At 45.8% G+C, this 23,959-nt stretch overlaps 1 protein-coding gene across 1 annotated transcript in view; it reads right to left on the bottom strand.

Moving 5' to 3' along the window:
• The window catches only part of kcnd2 (potassium voltage-gated channel, Shal-related subfamily, member 2), a gene marked incomplete at both ends in the record, with an annotated part of 42,261 nt that overhangs the window by 10,376 nt on the left and 7,926 nt on the right, over nt 1–23,959 (bottom strand). Inside the window, one exon of the mRNA XM_079263228.1 lies at nt 4,188–4,350. Coding sequence (XP_079119354.1) covers nt 4,188–4,350 — 163 coding nt within the window. The remainder of the gene's footprint in view (nt 1–4,187; nt 4,351–23,959) is intronic.

Below are 23,959 nucleotides of genomic sequence, written 5' to 3'. Positions count from 1 at the left end.
TAGCATGTAGCATAGCAGCCAGGCTAACATGTAGCATAGCAACCAGGCTAACATGTAGCATAGCAACCAGGCTAACATGTAGCATAGCAACCAGGCTAACATGTAGCATAGCAGCCAGGCTAGCATGTAGCATAGCAGCCAGGCTAACATGTAGCATAGGGCGTCAGATAATTTCTCCTGTCGACTGCAGGACAGTGGACCCGAGTTCACATCTGAAGTGTTTGTGTAAACCAGGGGTGTCCAGCTCTGGTCCTAGAGGGCCACAGTCCTGCGGGTTTTCTATGTATCCCTATCAGTCAGAACCTCATAGTCTGCTGGATCCATTTAATCTAAGCCTGGTGAGTTAGGGCAGGTATACATTGAAATTCTACAAGCCGTCGAGGACAGACTTTGGACACCTGTGCCATAAACAGTCTGGGACATGGTCTCTGGTCCTTCAGGCCGGTATCACATTGACTCTGTCCTGCAACATGCTGTTTGGTTTGCTGGTGGACATGCAGTCCAGTCTCATTCCTCTACATGAAGTCCAGGATCTGAAGACACATGAGAGCCGGTTGGCTGGCAGCGTCGCCATCCATGGCCAAAGACAGAGAGCAGAGAGGATAAACAGTTTGTGAGTTCCTGGAGATGAGGAAGACGTCCACCTGAGAAATGCCTCATGCACACGCAAGTAAAAGGTTTGATTCCATTTCATAGCAAAACTTGGATGACCTTGCCAATAAGGAGCCGTTGGTGACTCAATAAATCAGCTGTCATTCAGCTGGTTGAACCACCAAAAGCTGTAGTTAGAAATTCAGATGTTTACAACCGAAAGTACCTGGTATCAGCTTGCAGCTGGCCTGACAGCTAAACTAGCAGGTGGCCCGCATCTAAACTACAAGTAAATGAAACAGCTAAATTATCTGCTAAACTAGTAGCAAAATGATTAACTAATTTAATAGCTAAAGTATTACTTAAACTAGAGCTAAGTCAGTATTGACAACTAATTAGTTAAAATTATTTGCTAAAACAACAGCAGAATTAGCAATTGAACTAGCAGCTAAAGTACAAGCTAAACTAGTAACAATACTAGTAACTACAGTATTTGCTAAATTACCAGATAAGCTATAAGCTAAGGTAGAAGGGAAAGTAGCAGCTAAGCTAAGATAGTAGCTGAACAAAATGCTAAAGGAAGCTAAACTAACAAGTAAACTAGTAGCTAAATTATAAGCTAGACTAGCAGATAAACTAGAAGCTAAACTAAAATGTCAAACAGACTTAACATAGCAAAAAAACAAAACAAAACAGAAACTAACCTAAAGTAAAAGCTAAAGTATTAACTAATCATGTAGCTAAGCTACAAGCTTAACTAGCTGATAAACTTGTAGGTAAACTAGCAATTAAGAAAGTGGCTAAACTTGCAGCCCAAACATTAGCTGAAGCCTTAGCTAAGCTATCAGGTAAACTACATGTAAGCTAGCAAAAACATTAACAGGCAGACCAGCAGATTTTTGGTTAAACAGATAAATTTCACATTTTCTTCCAATACAGACTCATCATAGATCAGCAAGTCACATAAACAATATACAAACTTCATCATCATCTGAAGCCGTTCAGGTAAAATAGAACGATTGAATGAAATGATAAATTCATAAAATTGACATGTATGAAGATATATTTATTTTAAATTCGTCCTGAAAACCTTTATTAGCATCAGAATGGAGCAGCAGCATGTCTTCTGACCCTTATCTGACTCCGTAGATGCTGCATTCATGGCTATAGACCAGGTCCTTCAGCAAGACCAGGTAGACCAGGGACCAGGTAGACCAGGTCCTCCATCAGGGACAGGTGGGGGGGGGGGGGGGGGGGGGGGGGGGGGGGGATCAGTCTCCTGTTGTAAAATTCTGCGTGGCGGCCATTTTGTTTTGATAGAACTTCTTGTGTTCTGCAACTAATGAGGAGCTTATTGATCAGTTTATTGATCAGCTGTTTGAACTTCATGAAATGTAGAACTACTTTGTTCCACAATGACAGAACGTATTTAAGTGGTTCACGTTGTTATCAATAACATTTCTGATGAAAATCCAGATGTTTTTAATGATGGAGGATCAATATCACATCTGCATTTTCTTCTGTTTTCCAAATCATTTTAATGTGAAACATTTCATTGAAAGTTTATCTTTGATTTTAAACAAATGTTTCAAATTTCACACCATTTCTTTGGTTTTATTTTTCTTCGTTGGTGTCGCCGTCTCTCCAGATGCTGTCCGTATGGCAGATGAGAGGTGGCGTGGAGGCGGGACATTCTCCCGCCAACTTGTGTTTACATAAATTCCAAAGTTGACTATAACTGGTGAACGGCATGTTTTCTTCGGGCGGCGGCTTTAGAAATGAAGCCCCGGCAGTCCTCCTGCCTGAGACCGCTGACGTTGACCCCTTCACCACCTCCGCCTGCGTCAGGTGGTCCCTCCTGACGACCAGAATCTGCTTTGTGGAGGCTGGTTTGGTCCCCGGGAACATGTTTCACACACCAACAAGACAACAAGCAGCTAGACCAGGAACACCCCTACCGGGACTAAACTGGACCCCATCATGCAGGAGAAGATCCCGGTCAACACGGAGGACAGATCACAGGCGAAGCAGCTCCAGGACGATGTTAGCATCCTTACCTTTTCTAACATCTGGAAACATCTGGGAAGTCCATAACCAGCTGCTGGACTTTTAGGAGAGGAATGTTGTTTCATAGGGTTAGGGTTAGGGTTAGGTCTGATGCAGGATGTGGTTTAACAATGTCTTCCTGGAGTCTGCAAGGATTTCCCTGAGAGGTCTGGACGAAGGCCGGTTGGCTAAAGAAACCCACACTCAACCCAGTCCAGGTTGGAAACTACCGGCTGGTCCCACTGGTGCCGTTCATGTCCACACTACTGGAGCGGGTCGTCTTCAGTCTCCCAGTTCCTCCATGATAGAAACCAGTTAGATCCACATCAGTCTGGCTTCACTCCACTGGAACTGGTCTCCTGTCTGCTACTGGTTCCCTAACACCAGATCCACTGGTCAGTCCTGGTCCTGCTGGAGCAGATCCACTGGTCAGTCCTGGTCCTGCTGGAGCAGATCCACTGGTCAGTCCTGGTCCTGCTGGACCAGATCCACTGGTCAGGCCTCAGTCCTGGTCCTGCTGGACCAGATCTACCGGTCAGTCCTGGTCCTGCTGGACCAGATCCACTGGTCAGGCCTCAGTCCTGGTCCTGCTGGACCAGATCTACCGGTCAGTCCTGGTCCTGCTGGACCAGATCCACCGGTCAGTCCTGGTCCTTCTAGACCTGTCTGCTGCTTCTGACCCAGCCAACCATCAGGTTCTCCTCTCCACTCTCTGAGCTCAGCATCTCTGGATCTGTCCTCTCCTGGTCCACGTCCTACCTCACAGGAAGATCCTTCAGAGTATCCTGGTGAGGAGAAGTGTCCAGATCACATGAAAACAGGGGAGCCTCAGGGATCGGTGCTCGGCCCTCTTCTCTTTCCACCATACACCTCCTCACTTGGTGCAGTTAGAAGCTCTCATGGCTTCTCCTACCACTGCTATGCAGATGACACTCAGCTTTTCCTCTCCTTCCCACCAGACGACACAACGTTTCACTGAGAATATCAGCTTGCCTTGCTGATATCTCTGCATGGATGAAGGATCGCCATCTTCAGCTCCATCTGTCCAAGACAGAGCTCATTGTCTGTCCAGCCAATCCTTCCTTACCTCCGCAGATACGTGTGAAGCTCCACTCTGTCACACTTGTTCCTACGTCTGCTGCCTGGAATCTGGGTGTCATGGTGGATGACCAGCTGACCTTTAAGGTCCATGTTGCCTCGGTTGCCCGTACCTGCCGATATGCTCTCTACAACATCAAGAGAATCAGACGTACCTGACAGAACACACAACTCAGCTTCTGGTTCAGGTTCTGGTCATCTCACACATGGATTACTGCAGTTCCCTACTGGCAGGTGTGCCTGCATGCTGGTTAAACCTCTGCAGATGATCCAGAACCAGCAGCAACCAGTCCAAACGGGTTCATGTCACTCTGCTGCTAATCGCTCTTCACTGGCTTCCGGTTGCAGCTCGCATCAGATTTAAAGCTCTGCTTCTGGTTTACTCCCGTCTACCTTGACTCCCTAATAGGAGTCTGGTGGAGGAGTCTGGTGGAAGTCTCAGGAGGTCTCACCTTCTGCGCTCGCCTCTTCTCAGCCCTCTGGCTCTGGTGGTAGATGCGGCTGAAGTTGGAGACGATGACGGGCACAGGCAGGGCAATGACCAGCACACCACTCAGGGAGCAGATGGAGCCAAAGATCTTCCCCATGATGGTTTTTGGTACCATGTCCCCGTACCTGGAGGGAGACAGTCAGAGGTAGGATCAAACCATGAGGCAGACCACAGCAGATCCTGTCCTGATTGTTCCTTCAGATCATCTTCTCGGAGATAGAGAAGACACAGTAGCACTGTGGGACCTGCAGGGGGACCTCAGTTTGGTGAGGCAGCTGCAGCAGTAGGTCCCTCATATCAGATAGCACCGCCCCCTCATATCATACAGTACCTCCCCCTCATATCATACAGCGCCGCCCTCTCATATCAGACAGCACCGCCCCCTACATATCAGACAGCACTGCCCCCCACATATCAGACAGCACCGCCCCCTACATATCAGACAGCACTGCCCCCCACATATCAGACAGCACTGCCCCCCACATATCAGACAGCACCGCCCCCTACATATCAGACAGCACCGCCCCCCACATATCAGACAGCACCGCCCGCTACATATCAGACAGCACCGCCCGCTACATATCAGACAGCACCGCCCCCTACATATCAGACAGCACCGCCCCCTACATATCAGACAGCACCGCCCCCACATATCAGACAGCACCGCCCCCTACATATCAGACAACACCGCCCCCTACATATCAGACAGCACCGCCCACTACATATCAGACAGCACCGCCCCCTACATATCACACAGCACCGCCCCCTACATATCACACAGCACCGCCCCCTACATATCAGACAGCACCGCCCCCCACATATCAGACAGCACCGCCCCCTACATATCAGACAGCACTGCCCCCCACATATCAGACAGCACCGCCCCCCACATATCAGACAGCACCGCCCGCTACATATCAGACAGCACCGCCCCCTACATATCAGACAGCACCGCCCCCTACATATCAGACAGCACCGCCCCCTACATATCAGACAGCACCGCCCCCTACATATCAGACAGCACCGCCCCCCACATATCAGACAACACCGCCCCCTACATATCAGACAGCACCGCCCCTACATATCACACAGCACCGCCTCCTACATATCAGACAGCACCGCCCCCCACATATCACACAGCACCGCCTCCTACATATCAGAAAGCACCGCCCCCCACATATCACACAGCACCGCCCCCCACATATCACACAGCACCGCCTCCTACATATCACACAGCACCGTCCCCCACATATCACACAGCACCGTCCCCCACATATCACACAGCACCGCCCCCCACATATCACACAGCACCGCCCCCCACATATCACACAGCACCGCCCCCTACATATCAGACAGCACCGCCCCCCACATATCACACAGCACCGCCCCCCACATATCACACAGCACCGCCCCCTACATATCAGACAGCACCGCCCCCTACATATCAGACAGCACCGCCTCCTACATATCAGACAGCACCGCCCCCCACATATCAGACAGCACCGCCTCCTACATATCAGACAGCACCGCCCCCTACATATCAGACAGCACCGCCCCCTACATATCAGACAGCACCGCCCCCTACATATCAGACAGCACCGCCCCCTACATATCAGACAGCACCGCCCCCCACATATCACACAGCACCGCCCCCCACATATCACACAGCACCGCCCCCCACATATCACACAGCACCGCCCCCCACATATCACACAGCACCGCCCCCCACATATCAGACAGCACCGCCCCCCACATATCAGACAGCACCGCCCCCCACATATCAGACAGCACCGCCCCCTACATATCAGACAGCAACGCCCCCTACATATCAGACAGCACCGCCCCCTACATATCAGACAGCACCGCCCCCCACATATCAGACAACACCGCCCCCCACATATCAGACAGCACCGCCCCCCACATATCAGACAGCACCGCCCCCCACATATCAGACAGCACCGCCCCCTACATATCAGACATATAAATAAAATATTTTATCAAAACTGTGAAATTCAGCAGTTACCCAGAAAAACACTCGGAGAGCGTAAACCTCCGCCATGGTCTGCAAAACGTTCCTGGATCCAAACGGTGATCCGGATCACCACCAGAATTAAATCAGTTCTTCCTGTTCACGTTTCCAACAAGTCCTGAAAATTTCATGAAACTTTTTCAGTTATCTTGAACACAAACAGACAAACAGATAAAGCTGGTAAAAATATGACCTCATTGGTGGAGGTATTTATGCTACCATGTAAAACTCTCTTTGTGAAGCATCAATATCATATTTTTCCATCAACACCTCATAGGGGTAAAATTTATCATGGCGGAGACACATCCAATATGGCGGCGACGCCGGTTTCTCCAGCTCACAATGAGGCGTCTACATAGATATGATGTCTATGGTCTCTTAGGAAGATAGTCGCGATGGTGATGAGAGTAATGGTGTAGAAAGGGTGGAGGTGTTTTTGACAAGAATTTGGTCTTCCTGATGGAGGACAGAACCAAGTGATTCTCTGCTGTTGACTAAAATAAATTCACATCAACTTTTCTAAGAATCAGCAGAAAATGGAGCGGATTCTGCATTTCCCTGCAGTTCAGTCCATGTCCACATGTGGGAGCCAGAGCTCTGCTGCTGCTCTTCATCACAGCTGACTCATCATCAGTGTGAAAATAAACCCTGCTAAATCCTGCTCACCAGGAGACCAGAAGTCTGTCTGCATCAGACCCGCTTCACGTCTCGGATCAAAGCCCACAATCTGTATCACATCCCGCAGAACAGTTCTCCAGGACCCTGCAGGGACATTCCAGGAACAGTTCTCCAGGACCCTGCAGGGACATTCCAGGAACAGTTCTCCAGGACCCTGCAGGGACATTCCAGGAACAGTTCTCCAGGACCCTGCAGGGACATTCCAGGAACAGTTCTCCAGGACCCTGCAGGGACATTCCAGGAACTTATCTATCTACATACTGACTTATCTACCTCCCTATCTACCAACCTGACAAACTATAAAAGTCCATGCCTCAGACTAGAACAGGACCTGCTTATGTGGATTAACTTGCAGGTTGTCCAAATCACAAAATGTTCTCGCAAGGACACTTCCATCTTGAATAACTGTAGCTGCAGAGCATACTGGGAAATGCAGTTCTTTATCTGAACCAGGTTGTCAGCGCTGCCTCTATGCTCTGGCTTGTTTTTAAAGATATTTCATTCTGCACTGACAGGTGATAAGAGAAGACTCCGCCCCATCCATCCTGATTGATCACACCTGTCAGAGACTGCACTCCTGTCCATGGCAAGTGCTGACTCTTCACTAACTACAGCCACCTGTTTCCAGGCAACTACATCCTTTTATTTTTGATTCAGTTCCACAAGAACCACCATCAGTACCACCATTAGAACTACCTATAAAATTCAATTCATTTCAACTTTATGTGGATAGCACCACATCACAGAAATGACATATCAGGACACTTTACAGACACATTAATTCCAGTCTATTAAAAACCAATGGCCTAGTAAAGGACAACCAAGAGATTGCATAAAGTCTTGACTTGGATCCAACGACCCATCCTGAGAATCCACTAGGCTATTGGTGTGTACAAGGACTGCACAGGCGTTGGCTTCCACTCCCTTTGGACAAAGACTTTTTGTTTCTCATGTCTACTCCTTGGGTTTTGTTTATTTCAATAAAAAATGCTGGCTATTGTTAGCTAATACAAGGCAGTGTGAACTAATGCTAGCCAGTGTTAGCTAACACTGTTAGCTGGATGGATTGGAAAGTTGGCTGAATTTTTTCACAAAAAAATAAAAACACTGACGGATGTAGAAGACATCTTTTGTGTCTTATATCAAGTTATTTGAATGTTAACCTCAGAAAGGTAAAGGCCAGAGTAGCCAGCTTGGGCAGCAGGAAGTCCGTTAGTTTAACACCTCCTGTGGGGGGCGTTGAACTAACGAGGATGGGGGTCTCATCTGGAAGCTGAAGTGAGGTTAAATGCAGTAAACTATGGATAAATGAGAAGGGCGGCAGGATCTGGGGTCCTGTCTGAGTGTGACTGCACATTAGTATTACAGCTCCGAGATGTGAGGCGGTGAGTGCAGAGGAAGTCGACGATTCAGATAAAGAAGCTTTTATATGCCACCCCCTTGACCTTTTTTAAATCTGTAAAGCAAGATAGCAGAAAAGCTGGGCTGTGGTGGAGGAAATCAGCTGACCTCTGGCAGCAATCAGCCGGAAAAAAGAGTGAAAGAAAGGAAGCAGAAGGCTCATAAGCAGCAGGAAGAAAGCAGGTCAGACATTTCTTCCATTTTTACGTTCAACTGCAGGAAAACACTTCTGAGATGCCAAATCACAGAAGATGAGGAGGACTAAGAGAATCACCAGCTGCTTACTGACGACTATCAGAAACTGACTCCGTTCAACCAGAAATTCCCTCATTTCCAAAGAAAAACCAGGATTATTCCAAACATCTGATCAGAAATGTGGTCGTAAACCATGACGCCCATTTTCTGATTGCAGATCAAGCTTCTTCCTAGTTAACAGAAATCTTACATATCAGGCTAATTTTTGGGCAAAAACATTACCTTTCAGCACATTAACATGTTTTATGTGACTTTCAAAGCAAAGGTTTGTCCAGCATGACCCCTGATATCTGAATTCAGACATATTGATAGTTTTGCCTGTTTATCCAAAGAAGGTGTCTCAGTTGGATTCATCAGAAAAGAACATGGGTGGAGTTTTTCTCTGTTTTAGGTCAAATTAGAAATCTGTAGCTGTTGAACAACTTCTTCCTGTTCATGAAGCACCGCATCTTCTACACACGTCAGCACCGAAAGACAACTTTTATTTGCTTTTTATTTTCCTTATTTATTTTTTATTCATTTATTTTAATCTAGAAATCAGGAGTCCTCCAACAGAGCCCTGTGGGACTCCTGTTCTAGCTGCTTCTATACAGCTTTAATGTTTTTATTCTAACTTAAAAAATAATAGTTTGTCATTTTACCATCAAAACAAACATCTGATGGGTCGTAAAGAGAGACGACAGGTGGAGGAAGGTGTAGATGGTGGAGGCAGTTGTAGAAAGTTGGAGACAGGTGGAGATGGTGGAAAAAGGTGGAGGCAGGTGGAGACAGTCGGATGCAGGTGGAGACATGTGGAGACATGTGGAGGAAGTTAGAGACAGTTGGAGACAGGTGGAGGCACTTGGAGACAGTTGGAGGGAGGTGGACACAGGTGGCAACAGGTGGAGACATGTGGAAAAAGTTAGAGACAGGTGGAGACAGGTGGAGATAGGTGGAGGCAGGTGGAGACAGTTGGAGGGAGGTGGACACAGGTGGCAACAGGTGGAGACATGTGGAAAAAGTTAGAGACAGGTGGAGACAGGTGGAGATAGGTGGAGGCAGGTGGAGACAGTTGGAGGAAGTAGGAGACAGGTGGAGACAGATGAGTGATTCTGATGCAAGGACAAGAAACAAAAAAGAGAGCCTGTTTACAGCAAACCAGTTTTCATAACACCATCATGTCTGCAACATGTCTCCATCATGTCTGCAACATGTCTCCATCATGTCTTCAACATGTCTCCATCATGTCTTCAACATGTCCCCATCATGTCTGCAACGTGTCTCCATCATGTCTGCAACATGTCTCCATCATGTCTTCAACATGTCCCCATCATGTCTGCAACGTGTCTCCATCATGTCTGCAACATGTCTCCATCATGTCTTCAACATGTCCCCATCATGTCTGCAACGTGTCTCCATCATGTCTGCAACATGTCTCCATCATGTCTTCAACATGTCCCCATCATGTCTGCAACGTGTCCCCATCATGTCTGCAACGTGTCTCCATCATGTCTGCAACATGTCTCCATCATGTCTGCAACATGTCTCCATCATGTCTTCAACATGTCTCCATCATGTCTTCAACATGTCTCCATCATGTCCGCAACATGTCTCCATCATGTCTTCAACATGTCCCCATCATGTCTGCAACGTGTCCCCATCATGTCTCCAACATGTCTCCATCATGTCTTCAACATGTCTCCATCATGTCTTCAACATGTCCCCATCATGTCTGCAACGTGTCTCCATCATGTCTGCAACATGTCTCCATCATGTCCCCATCATGTCTGCAACGTGTCTCCATCATGTCCCCATCATGTCTGCAACGTGTCTCCATCATGTCTGTAACATGTCTCCATCATGTCTTCAACATGTCTCCATCATGTCTTCAACATGTCCCCATCATGTCTGCAACGTGTCTCCATCATGTCTGCAACGTGTCTCCATCATGTCTGCAACATGTCTCCATCATGTCTGCAACATGTCCCCATCATGTCTCCATCATGTCCGCAACATGTCTCCATCATGTCTTCAACATGTCCCCATCATGTCTGCAACGTGTCCCCATCATGCCTGCAACATGTCTCCATCATGTCTGCAACATGTCTCCATCATGTCTTCAACGTGTCTCCATCATGTCTGCAACATGTCTCCATCATGTCTGCAACATGTCTCCATCATGTCTGCAACATGTCTCCATCATGTCTGCAACATGTCCCCATCATGTCTTCAACATGTCCCCATCATGTCTTCAACATGTCCCCATCATGTCTGCAACGTGTCTCCATCATGTCTGCAACGTGTCCCCATCATGTCTGCAACGTGTCTCCATCATGTCTTCAATGTGTCCCCATCATGTCTTCAACGTGTCCCCATCATGTCTACAACATGTCTCCATCATGTTTGCAACATGTCTCCATCATGTCTGCAACATGTCTCCATCATGTCTCCATCAAGTCTGCAACATGTCTCCATCATGTCTTCAACATGTCTCCATCATGTCTTTAACATGTCTCCATCATGTCTTCAACATGTCCCCATCATGTCTGCAACGTGTCCCAATCATGTCTTCAACGTGTCCCCATCAAGTCTGCAACATGTCTCCATCATGTCTTTAACATAACTCCAGCATGTCTTCAACGTGTCCCCATCAAGTCTGCAACATGTCTCCATCATGTCTTCAACGTGTCCCCATCATGTCTTCAACATGTCCCCATCATGTCTGCAACGTGTCTCCATCATGTCTGCAACATGTCTCCATCATGTCTTCAACATGTCCCCATCATGTCTTCAACATGTCCCCATCATGTCTGCAACATGTCTCCATCATGTCTTCAACATGTCCCCATCATGTCTGCAACGTGTCTCCATCATGTCTTCAATGTGTCCCCATCATGTCTTCAACGTGTCCCCATCATGTCTACAACATGTCTCCATCATGTTTGCAACATGTCTCCATCATGTCTGCAACATGTCTCCATCATGTCTCCATCAAGTCTGCAACATGTCTCCATCATGTCTTCAACATGTCTCCATCATGTCTTCAACATGTCTCCATCATGTCTTTAACATGTCTCCATCATGTCTTTAACATGTCTCCATCATGTCTGCAACATGTCTCCATCATGTCTTCAACATGTCCCCATCATGTCTGCAACGTGTCCCAATCATGTCTTCAACGTGTCCCCATCAAGTCTGCAACATGTCTCCATCATGTCTTTAACATAACTCCAGCATGTCTTCAACGTGTCCCCATCAAGTCTGCAACATGTCTCCATCATGTCTTCAACGTGTCCCCATCATGTCTTCAACGTGTCTCCATCATGTTTTTAACATGTCTCCATCATGTCTTCAACGTGTCCCCATCATGTCTTCAACATGTCCCCATCAAGTCTTCAATATGTCCCCATCATGTCTGCAACGTGTCTCCATCATGTTTTCAACATGTCTCCATAATGTCTTCAACATGTCTCCATCATGTCTTCAACATGTCTCCATCATGTCTGCAACATGTCTCCATCATGTCTGCAACATGTCTCCATCATGTCTGCAACGTGTCTCCATCATGTCTGCAACGTGTCCCCATCATGTCTACAACGTGTCTCCATCATGTCTTCAACGTGTCTCCATCATGTCTCCATCATGTCTTTAACATGTCTCCATCGTGTCTTCAACGTGTCTCCATCATGTCTTCAACATGTCTCCATCATGTCTTTAACATGTCTCCATCATGTCTGCAACATGTCTCCATCATGTCTTCAACGTGTCCCCATCAAGTCTTCAATGTGTCCCCATCATGTCTGCAACATGTCTCCATCATGTCTTCAACATGTCTCCATAATGTCTTCAACATGTCCCCATCATGTCTTCAACATGTCTCCATCATGTCTTTAACATGTCTCCATCATGTCTTCAACGTGTCTCCATCATGTCTTCAATATGTCTCCATCATGTCTTTAACATGTCTCCATCATGTCTTCAACGTGTCCCCATCATGTCTGCAACATGTCTCCATCATGTCTTCAACGTGTCCCCATCATGTCTGCAACATGTCTCCATCATGTCTTCAACGTGTCTCCATCATGTCTGCAACATGTCTCCATCATGTTTGCAACATGTCTCCATCATGTCTGCAACATGTCTCCATCATGTCTGCAACGTGTCTCCATCATGTCTGCAACATGTCTCCATCATGTCTCCATCAAGTCTGCAACATGTCTCCATCATGTCTTCAACATGTCTCCATTATGTCTTTAACATGTCTCCATCATGTCTTCAACGTGTCCCCATCATGTCTTCAACGTGTCCCCATCAAGTCTGCAACATGTATTCATCATGTCTTTAACATGTCTCCATCATGTCTACAACATGTCTCCATAATGTCTTCAACATGTCCCCATCATGTCTTCAACATGTCTCCATCATGTCTTCAACATGTCCCCATCATGTCTTCAACATGTCTCCATCATGTCTTCAACGTGTCCCCATCATGTGTGCAACATGTCTCCATTATGTCTTTAACATGTCTCCATCATGTCTTCAACATGTCTCCATTATGTGTTTAACATGTCTCCATCATGTCTTCGTGTCCCCATCATGTCTGCAACATGTCTCCATCATGTCTCCAATGTCTTCAACATATCTTCAACATGTCTTCAACATGTTTTAATCATGTCTTCAACATGTCTCTATCATGTCTTCCACATGACTCCATGCCTTCAACATGTTTTCATCATGTCTTCATCATGTCTTCATGTTTTTATCATGTTTTCAACATGTCTTCATCATGTTTTAATCATGCCTTCAACATGTCTCCATCATGTCTTCAACATGTCTCCATCATGTCTGCAACATGTCTCCAATATGTCTTCAACATATCTCCATCATGTCTTCAACATGTCTCCAACATGTTTTAATCATGTCTTCAACATGTCTTCATCATGTTTTCATCATGTTTTCAACATGTTTTCATCACGTCTTCATCATGTTTTCAACATGTTTTCATCATGTCTTCATCATGTTTTCAACATCTTTTCATCATGTCTTCATCATGTTTTCATCATGTTTTCAACATGTCTCCATCATGTCTCCATCATGTCTTCATCATGTTTTCATCATGTTTTCAACATGTCTCCATCATGTCTCCATCATGTCTTCATCATGTCTTCATCATGTTTTCAACATGTCTCCATCATGTCTTCATCATGTCTTCATGTTTTCAACATGTCTCCATCATGTCTTCATCATGTTTTCATCATGTTTTCAACATGTCTCCATCATGTCTCCATCATGTCTTCATCATGTTTTCAACATGTTTTCATCATGTTTTCAACATGTTTTCATCAAGTTTTCAACATGTTTTCAACATGTCTTCATCATGTCTTCATCATGTCTCCATCATGTCTCCATCATGTCTTCATCATGTTTTCAACATGTCTCCATCATGTCTTCATCATGTCTTCATGTTTTCATCATGTTTTCAACATGTCTCCATCATGTCTCCAACATGTCTTCATCATGTCTTCATCATGTTTTCAACATGTCTGCATCATGTCTTCATCATGTTTTCAACATGTTTTCATCATGTTTTCATCATGTTTTCAACATGTTTTCATCAAGTTTTCAACATGTTTTCATCATGTTTTCAACATGTTTTCATCAAGTTTTCAACATGTTTACAACATGTCTTCATCATTCAATTCAATTCAATTCAACTTTATTTATATAGCGTCAAATCACGGCAATGCCATCTCAAGACGCTTTACAGACAGAGGGGAAAACATAATGAAGGCCAATTCATAACAGCCTATATAAGGAAACCAACAGATTGAGTTGAGTCCAACTCAATCTCCCATCCTGAGCAAGCACACTGGCGACAGTGGGAAGGAAAAAACTCCCTTTTAACAGGAAGGAAACCTCCGGCAGAACCCGGCTCAGGACAGGCAGCCATCTGCCTCTGCTGTGTGGGGGGAAGAGGACAGAAAGACAACAGACAACAGGAACTGCTACTCCCGGCCAGGGAGACCTGCTGAGACAGGAGACATACATGTTAATGATGCTACACTGTTGGGGGGGGGGGGGGGGGGGGGTAAAAGAAAGAGATAAAGAGAAAAAGAAAGAAGCTCAGTGTATCAGGAAATGTCCCTCAGCAGTCTAAACCTATAGCAGCATAACTAAGGGATGCTAACCATCCCTAGCTATAGGACTTATCAAAAAGATAAGTCTTCAGCCTAGTCTTAAAGGTGGGGAGGGTGTCTGCTTCCCTAACACTAACTGGGAGCTTATTCCATAAGAGAGGGGCCTGATAACCAAAGGCTCTGCCTCCTGCTCGGCTCTTTGAGACTCTAGGAACCACAAGTAAGCCTGCAGTCTGCGAACGAAGTACTCTGCTTGGTATATAAGGAACAATGAGGTCTTTGATATATAGTGGTGCCTGGTTGTGGAGGGCTTTATATGTAAGGAGAAGGATTTTAAATTCTATTCTAGATTCAACAGGCAGCCAATGAAGAGAGGCTAAAACTGGAGAAATATGATCTCTCATGCTGGTTCTGGTCAGGACTCTGGCTGCAGAATTCTGGATCAGCTGAAGGCTTTTCAGGGCATATTTAGGACAGCCCAGTAATAGAGAGTTACAGTAATCTAGTCTCGAAGTAACAAAAGCGTGAACCAGTTTTTCTGCATCACTCCGAGACAGAATGTCTCTAATTTTGGCTATATTACGTAAATGAAAGAAGGCTGTTTTAGTAACCTGCTTAATATGTGGGCCAAAGGACAGGTCAGGGTCAAATATTACTCCAAGGTTTCTCACTGTAGCACTGGAAGCTAAAGTAATGCCATCCAGGTTCATTACAAAAGGATAAGTATATCTGAGTATCATCTGCATAACAATGAAAGTTTATTCCATGCTGTCTAATAATTTTGCCTAAAGGGAGCATATATAGCGTGAAGAGTACTGGTCCAAGTACAGAACCTTGAGGAACTCCATGACTTACTGTAGTTTGGGAGGAGGACTTGTCATTTACATGAACAAACTGAAGTCTATCAGATAAATATGATTTAAACCAGCTTAACGCTGTACCTGTAATTCCAATCACCTGTTCTAGTCTCTGTAACAGAATGTTATGATCGACTGTATCAAATGCAGCACTAAGATCAAGCAAGATAAGTACGGACACAAGTCCTTTGTCTGAGGCCATAAGAAGGTCATTAGTAACTTTCACCAATGCTGTCTCAGTGCTATGATGAGCTCTAAATCCTGACTGGAACTCCTCGCATAAATTATTTCTGCTCAGGTGGGCATGTAGCTGAGCTGAAACTATTTTCTCCAGAATTTTGGACATAAACGGGAGGTTAGATATAGGTCTATAATTTGCTATCACCTCTGGATCCAGAGATTGCTTTTTAAGTAAAGGCTTGATTACAGCAGTTTTAAATGATTGTGGTACATATCCTGTCACTAAAGACATATTGATAAGATTTAGTAGTGATGTATTAATTAAAGGGAAAATGTCCTTAAAGAGGCTCGTTGGGAGAGGGTCTAAGATACAGGTGGATGGTTTAGATGAAGCTATTATTTTAGTTAATTCAGAGGGTTGGACAGGACAGAAACTATTTAGACACAAGTCAGATCCTGGTTCTAAGGATGCTTCGGAGACCACAACAGGCTCAACATTATAAGTAGAAGGGAGAATATTGTGAATTTGATGTCTAATAGTATCAACTTTATTCCTGAAAAAATACATGAAATCATCACAGCTAAGTGAGAAAGGAATACATGGCTCCACAGCGCTCCGGCTCCTAGTAAGCCTAGCTACAGTGCTGAAAAGAAACCGGGGGTTGTTTTTGTTTTCCTCTATCAATGATGAATAATAAGCTGTTCTTGCCATACGTAAGGCTTTTTTGTATACGCTTAAACTTTCTTTCCAGGTTAAGTGAGACTCCTCTAGTCCTGATGAACGCCATCTGTTTTCCAAACGCCTTGACGCCTGTTTTAGAGCTCGAAGCTGGGAATTAAACCAGGGAGCCTTCATAATCTTACCTAATTTCTTCTTCTTTAGGGGAGCAACATTATCCAAGGTTGTACGCATTGAAGCTGTTATAGTATCAGCATGTTGATCAATCTGAGCAGGAGTAAGGCTTAAAGGGGGACTCTCAGTCATGCTAACACATGGTAGAGGGGAAAAAATTGATTCAATTGATTGTTTAAATTTTGTAATATTATTGTCTGATAAACATCTACTATAGTAGAATTTATTTTTGGTCAGTGAGTAATCAGATAAAGTGAATTCAAAGGTTAATAAGAAGTGATCAGGCAAGACAGGGTTTTGAGGAAAAACTTTGAGCTTATCAGTCTCAATACCAGATGTTAGAACCAGATCAAGAGTGTGACCATGAGAGTGAGTGGCTCCATGGACATTTTGTGAAAACCCAATTGAGTTTAGAATAGAGCTAAAGGAAATGTTTAAACTATCATTTTCATCGTCAACATGAATATTAAAATCACCTAGTACAATGACCTTATCAGTAGTCAGCACTAACTCAGACAAGAGATCAGAGAATTCGGTCAGAAACTCGGAGTAAGGTCCAGGTGGGCGATACACTAATGCTAAAAGGAGCGGTTTCTCTCAATTCCATTTTGGATGAGATAAATTTAATGTCAGGAATTCAAAGGATTTATAGTTAGTTTTGTGCTTAGGACTAATTAATAATTCTGACTTAAAAATAGCTGCAACACCTCCTCCTCTGCCTGTAGTTCTAGGAATGTGAAAGTTTAAATAGTTAGCTGGCGTAGCTTCATTAATACTAACATCATCCTCTTGCTGTAACCAGGTTTCCGTAAGACAGAATAAATCAATGTGGTGATCACATATCAAGTCATTGACTAATAAAGACTTATTTGGGAGGGATCTAATATTCAGTAGGCCACACTTTATTGTCTTATTTTCAGATTTTATTAGATCCATTGTTTTTATTTTTATGAGGTTTTCACGATTAACCCCAGAAGTGTTTTTGTGTTGTTTAATTCTTACTGCTGGGGAGTTGTATAAGGTCGGAATGGGGTTTTGGGTGGGCGGCGGCAGGTGGGAAGCTGCAGAAAAGTGTGTAGGACTACAATTCTGCCTCCTGGTCCCAACCCTGAGTTGTCAATTTAGCTGACTAATAAAAGAGTCCATATTGCTAGATAAGAGAGCGGCTCCATCCAACGTGGGATGGATGCCATCTCTCCTAATAAGACCAGGCTTTCCCCAAAAAGCGCTCCAATTATCTATAAAACCCACGTTGTTATCGGGACACCACCTAGACAACCAGCGGTTGAAGGATGCCATGCGGCTAAACATGTCATCGCTGATTAAATTTGGCAAGGGACCAGAGAAAACTACGGAGTCCGACATGCTCTTGGCAAAGTTACACACCGAAGCAACATTAATTTTAGTGACCTCCGATTGGCGTAACCGGGTGTCGTTACCGCCGACGTGAATTACAATCTCACGGTATTTACGTTTAGCCTTAGTCAGCAGTTTCAAATACGATTCGACGTGGCCCGCTCTGGCCCCAGGAATGCATCTGACTATGGTCCCCGGTGTCTCTAGAGCCACGTTTCTGACTATGGAACTACCTATAATCAGGGTTTCTGCCTCAGCGGGTGTGTCGCCGAGCGGGGAAAATCTGTTAGAAACGTGAACAGGTCGGTGGTGGCCAGTGGGTTTTGGTTTGGGGCTACGCTTCCGCCTGACCGTCGTCCAGCCCGCCTCGGCTCCCGGCTGCGCGGGAACTGCTGAGGGACCGCTAGGTGGGCTAGCTGCCCTGGCTGGTAGCGCCGCACTGGCTAATGGGGGCTTGCTGACTAACTGCTTTCCTAACTGAGTGCGGAGCTGGGCTTCTAACTCACAGAGCCTCGCCTCCAAGGCTGCCAAGCTGCTACACTTAATACACCTACCGTTATCACTAAAGGAGGCGGAGGAGTAGCTAAACATCAGACACACCGAGCAAGAAAAGGCAAGGGACCGGGGTGTGGGAAGAGAGCTAGCAGCCATGCTAAAACCGAGTGCTTGAGCTGTTTAAGTCAGTAAACAGAAAGCCAAAGATCCCAAAAATAAATGCAATATATAGAACAGTGGTTTGGGAAGATATTGTGCGCTAAAGTGAGTGGTTGGTTAACAATAGATAGAAGTTAGAAAGAAGTTAAAGGAGCCAACGGCTCGTAGCAATCCGCAGTGATACACGCTAGGGAAACAGCAAATGACACAATACGTTACCGCAAAGTCAGCGCGTCCAGCCATCATGTCTTCATCATGTTTTCATCATGTTTTCAACATGTTTTCAACATGTTTTCATGTTTTCATCAAGTCTTCATGTTTTCATCATGTCTTCATCATGTTTTCAACATGTTTTCATCAAGTCTTCATCATGTTTTCATCATGTTTTCAACATGTTTTCATCAAGTCTTCATCATGTTTTCATCATGTTTTCAACATGTCTTCATCATGTTTTCAACATGTCTTCATGTTTTCATCATGTTTTCAACATGTCTTCATCATGTCTTCATCATGTTTTCAACATGTTTTCAACATGTTTTCATGTTTTCATCAAGTCTTCATCATGTTTTCATCATGTTTTCAACATGTCTTCATGTCTTCATCATGTTTTCAACATGTCTTCATGTTTTCATCATGTTTTCAACATGTCTTCATCATGTCTTCATCATGTTTTCAACATGTCTTCATGTTTTCATCATGTTTTCATCATGTTTTCAACATGTCTTCATCATGTTTTCAACATGTCTTCATCATGTCTTCAACATGTCTTCATCATGTTTTCAACATGTCTTCATCATGTTTTCAACATGTCTTCATCATGTCTTCATCATGTTTTCAACATGTCTTCATCATGTTTTCAACATGTCTTCATCATGTCTTCATCATGTTTTCAACATGTCTTCAACATGTCTTCAACATGTTTTCAACATGTCTCCATCATGTCTTCAACATGTTTTCAACATGTCTCCATCATGTCTTCAACATGTCTTAAACATGTCTCCATCATGTCTTCAACATGTCTTCAACATGTCATGGATTTCCAACCTCGAGGTAGCTCTCTGTGGTGTCTGGCGGAGGCGTGGCCTGTGGTTAAGCCTGCACAGCTGAGCAGAATCAGGATCATGCTCTTCACCTGTTTATAAGACCCAAGCTGTTCACCAGTCGATGCTGGATCGTTGCCTCTTCTAGGTGTAAACCTCACCTGAGACAATCCACAGCCCTGGCCTGCCTTGCCTGCCTTGCCCGCTCGGACCATCCTCCCAGCCAGTCCTGTCTGCCTGCCTGGATCATTCCCTGCCTCCCCAGAGTTTACCAAGAACCTTGGACGTCAGCCATCTGGTCTATTTGGTGATTGCTCCATTAAACAGTTAAAAAGCTGCTAACCTGTTCTGTGGGTTCATTATCTCTTGTGACAGAACGATCCAGCCACAAAGATGGACCCAGTGGATCAAACTGCCATGGATGCCCAGAGACCAGAAGCTGGTAATGAACTGTTTTTTGCTGTCTCCTCTCAGGGGAATCTTCTGGGCCAACATGCTCGAATACTCGGATCTCTGGGTGATATGCAGCAAGCCATGCAATCCCAGCTGAATGACATAACAGCTAAAATGACAACCATGCTTAACCAGTTATCTCAGACTTCTGTTTCTACAGCGACTACTTCAGCATCTGTATCTGGACAACCACAGCTCACTCCCAACCGAGAGATTCACATCCCGGACCCCAAACCATTCTCTGGGGATTTAGGTAAATGTAGGGGATTCCTCTTACAGTGTTCACTTGTGTTTGACCAAAAACCATAGACCTACTCGTCTGACAGATCCAAGATTTCATATATCATAGGATTACTGGATTCCCGGGCTTTAACCTGGGCTGAGGCATATCTTGGAACTTCACCTCTCAGTAGTTTAACCTATAGGGAATTCTCGGAGGAGATGAGAGGTTTTTGATAACCCCGTACGTGGTCGAGAGGCAGCCAAGAAACTCATGTCCTTACGTCAGGGAGCATTGAGTGTGGCGGAGTTCTCGGTTGAGTTCCGAACTCTGGCAGCAGACTCCAAATGGAATTCCGAGGCTATAGTTGACCATTTTTTGAGCTGTTTGTCTGAGACCCTGAAGGATGAGTTGGCAACTCGAGACCTCCCTGGAACCCTGGACGAGTTAATCTCTCTGACTATCAAAATCGATAATCGTCTCCGTGAGAGGCGGAAGGAGCGAAGAGGAGCCCACTTGTCCTCATCTCTGGGACATTTACAAACTCCCAGTCCTTTACCCTCCCAGAACTGCCCATCTACTGTTGCCAACGCTGAGGAGCCCATGCAGTTGGGAAGAGCCCGTCTCACTCAGGCTGAACGGCAGAAGCGGCTACAGTCTGGTGAGTGCTTTTACTGTGGTCGATTGGGCCATTTTCGTGATGCCTGTCCCATTCGCCCAAAAGACGGGGCTCGTCAGTAAATGTCGGGGTACTGACGAGCAGCATAAAGAGAGCCCCGGAGATCCCAACCAAGACACAAATTGAAGCAACCCTTACTTGCCACGATCACACTCTCACAGTCCCAGCCTTGATTGATTCTGGTGCCGAAGCCAATTTCCTGGATGCACAATTGGCTGAGAGGGCAGGGATACCCTTGGTACCTCTACCTCATCCCATGACCGCTAAAGCTTTGGATGGTCGACTATTAGCGCAGGTAACTCACACCACCATCCCTGTTAAGTTGAAGTTGTCGGGCAACCACTCTGAGTTTATTGAGTTTAAGTTAATCTCTGCATCTGACTCCCCCCTGGTACTAGGACATCCCTGGTTGTCACTCCACAACCCGCACATTAACTGGGAGACCGGTTCCATTTCCAGCTGGAGTTCTAAATGTCACCAGTCTTGCTTGAGGGCGGCTATGCCATCTACCTCGACTCCATGCAGTAAGAGTGAGATTCCTGACTTGTCTACTGTCCCTTCTGAGTACCATGATTTGGCTGAGGTTTTCAGCAAGACCAAAGCTCTGTCTTTGCCTCCTCATAGACCTTATGATTGTGCCATTGACATCTTGCCTGGGGCTCCTTTACCCAGTTGCCGTTTGTATAACATTTCCAGACCTGAGAGACAGGCCATGGAAAAATACATCAATGACTCACTTACTATTGGCATAATAAGACCATCTTCTTCACCACTGGGAGCAGGTTTCTTCTTTGTGTCAAAGAAGGACAAGACGCTTAGACCTTGTATTGATGATCGGGGTTTGAATAAGATCACTGTCCGAAATAAATACCCTCTGCCTCTGATTGATTACGCCTTCGATGCCCTAGCAGGTTCTACCGTCTTCACCAAGCTTGATCTTCGGAATGCCTACCACCTGGTTCGAATCAAGGAAGGGGATGAGTGGAAAACGGCTTTTAACACTCCCCTGGGTCACTTTGAATATCTTGTGATGCCCTTTGGTCTCACCAATGCCCCGGCAGTTTTCCAAGCCCTGGTGAATGACGTTCTCCGAGATTTTCTTAACCGGTTTGTCTTCGTGTACCTGGATGATATCCTCATTTTTTCAAGGAATCTGTCAGAACACATTTCCCATGTCCAGATGGTACTTCAGAGACTCCTCGAAAATAAACTCTATGTAAAGGCAGAGAAGTGCGAATTCCACTCGAGCTCTATTTGCTTTTTGGGATACATTTTCCAGAGTGGGCAGATGAAGACTGACCCAGAGAAGGTACGTGCAGTTTTGGATTGGCCAAGGCCTGAGTCTGTGAAGCAGTTGCAACGCTTCATTGGATTTGCCAACTTCTATCGCAGATTTATTCTGAACTTCAGTCAAGTTGTGTCACCCCTAACCAAGCTCACTTCACCCAAGTCTCCTTTTCAGTGGTCTGTGGATGCTGAAAGGGCCTTCCAGGAACTTAAGGTCCGGTTCACCTCAGCCCCTGTGCTCCAACAACCAGATCCATCACGTCAATTTGTGGTGGAGGTAGATGCTTCAGACAATGGTGTTGGAGCCATCCTGTCTCAGAGATCGCCGGGGTCAGGCCAGCTTCATCCATGTGCCTTCTTCTCTCGTCGTCTCTCTCCAGCAGAGAGGAATTATGATGTGGGAGACCGTGAATTGTTGGCAGTCAAGTTGGCTCTTGAGGAATGGAGACATTGGTTGGAGGGGACAGAATTACCTTTCATTGTTTGGACAGATCATAGGAATCTGGAATATATTCAGTCAGCCAAGAGATTGAACCCCCGACAGGCGAGATGGTCTCTGTTTTTTGGCCGTTTTAACTTCTGTATCACCTTCAGGCCAGGTACCAAGAATATCAAACCAGATGCCCTGTCCCGGCAGTTTAGCCCTGATGACACTTCAGAGGACCCGGACTCTATACTGCCTGCTTCATGCATATGGTGGCTGCTGTGACCTGGGAGGTGGAGGAAGTTGTTAGAGATGCCCTTCAAAACAACCCGGATCCAGGTACGGGCCCACCAAATCTATTGTATGTACCCAATAATGTTCGCTCCCAGGATTTCCAGTGGGGGCACGCCTCTCGAATTGCTTGCCACCCTGGTGCAGCACGGACCATGTCTCTCATTCGAAGACACTTTTGGTGGCCCACTATGGACAAGGATGTAAGAGAATATGTGGCTGCCTGTCCGACCTGTGCACGAAGTAAAACATCCAATCGGGCCCCAGCCGGACTTCTTCGTCCCCTCCCAGTGCCTGGAAGGCCTTGGTCCCACATTGCATTGGATTTTGTCACCGGCCTGCCCCCTTCCCGAGGTAACTCAACAATCCTAACCATTGTCGACCGGTTCTCTAAGGCAGCTCATTTTGTTGCTATTCCCAAGTTACCCACTGCCTTAGAGACGGCTGAGCTTATCTCGCAGCACGTCTTCCGTCTCCATGGCATTCCCACAGATATTGTCTCGGACCGTGGTCCTCAATTCGTCTCTCGTGTATGGAAGGCTTTCTGCAAAGCTTTGGGTGCGTCTGTCAGTCTCAGTTCTGGTTACCACCCACAGACCAACGGCCAGGCTGAGCGGATGAATCAGGAACTGGAGTCAGCCTTGCGATACGTTGCAGCTGAGAATCCTTCTACCTGGAGCAACCATCTATGCTGGATTGAATATGCCCATAACTCTCATGTTTCTTCAGCCACAGGTCTCTCTCCATTCGAGGCTTCTCTAGGATATTCACCGCCGCTCTTCCCCATTCATGAAAGTGAGATTGCTGTCCCTTCCGTGCTTCATCATCTGAGGCGATGCCGCAGAGTCTGGAGATCCGCTAAGGCAGCACTAGTCCGAACGACTGAAAGGAACAAGCACATGGCAGACCGGCGCAGGACCCCGGCTCCTGCATACGTTCCAGGTCAGAAGGTCTGGTTATC

The sequence above is a fragment of the Telmatherina bonti genome (genome assembly GCF_933228915.1).
Source record: "Telmatherina bonti genome assembly, chromosome: 23".
NCBI classification, from domain to species: Eukaryota; Metazoa; Chordata; class Actinopteri; order Atheriniformes; family Telmatherinidae; genus Telmatherina; species Telmatherina bonti.
This window is presented reverse-complemented; position numbering and strand designations above follow the sequence as displayed.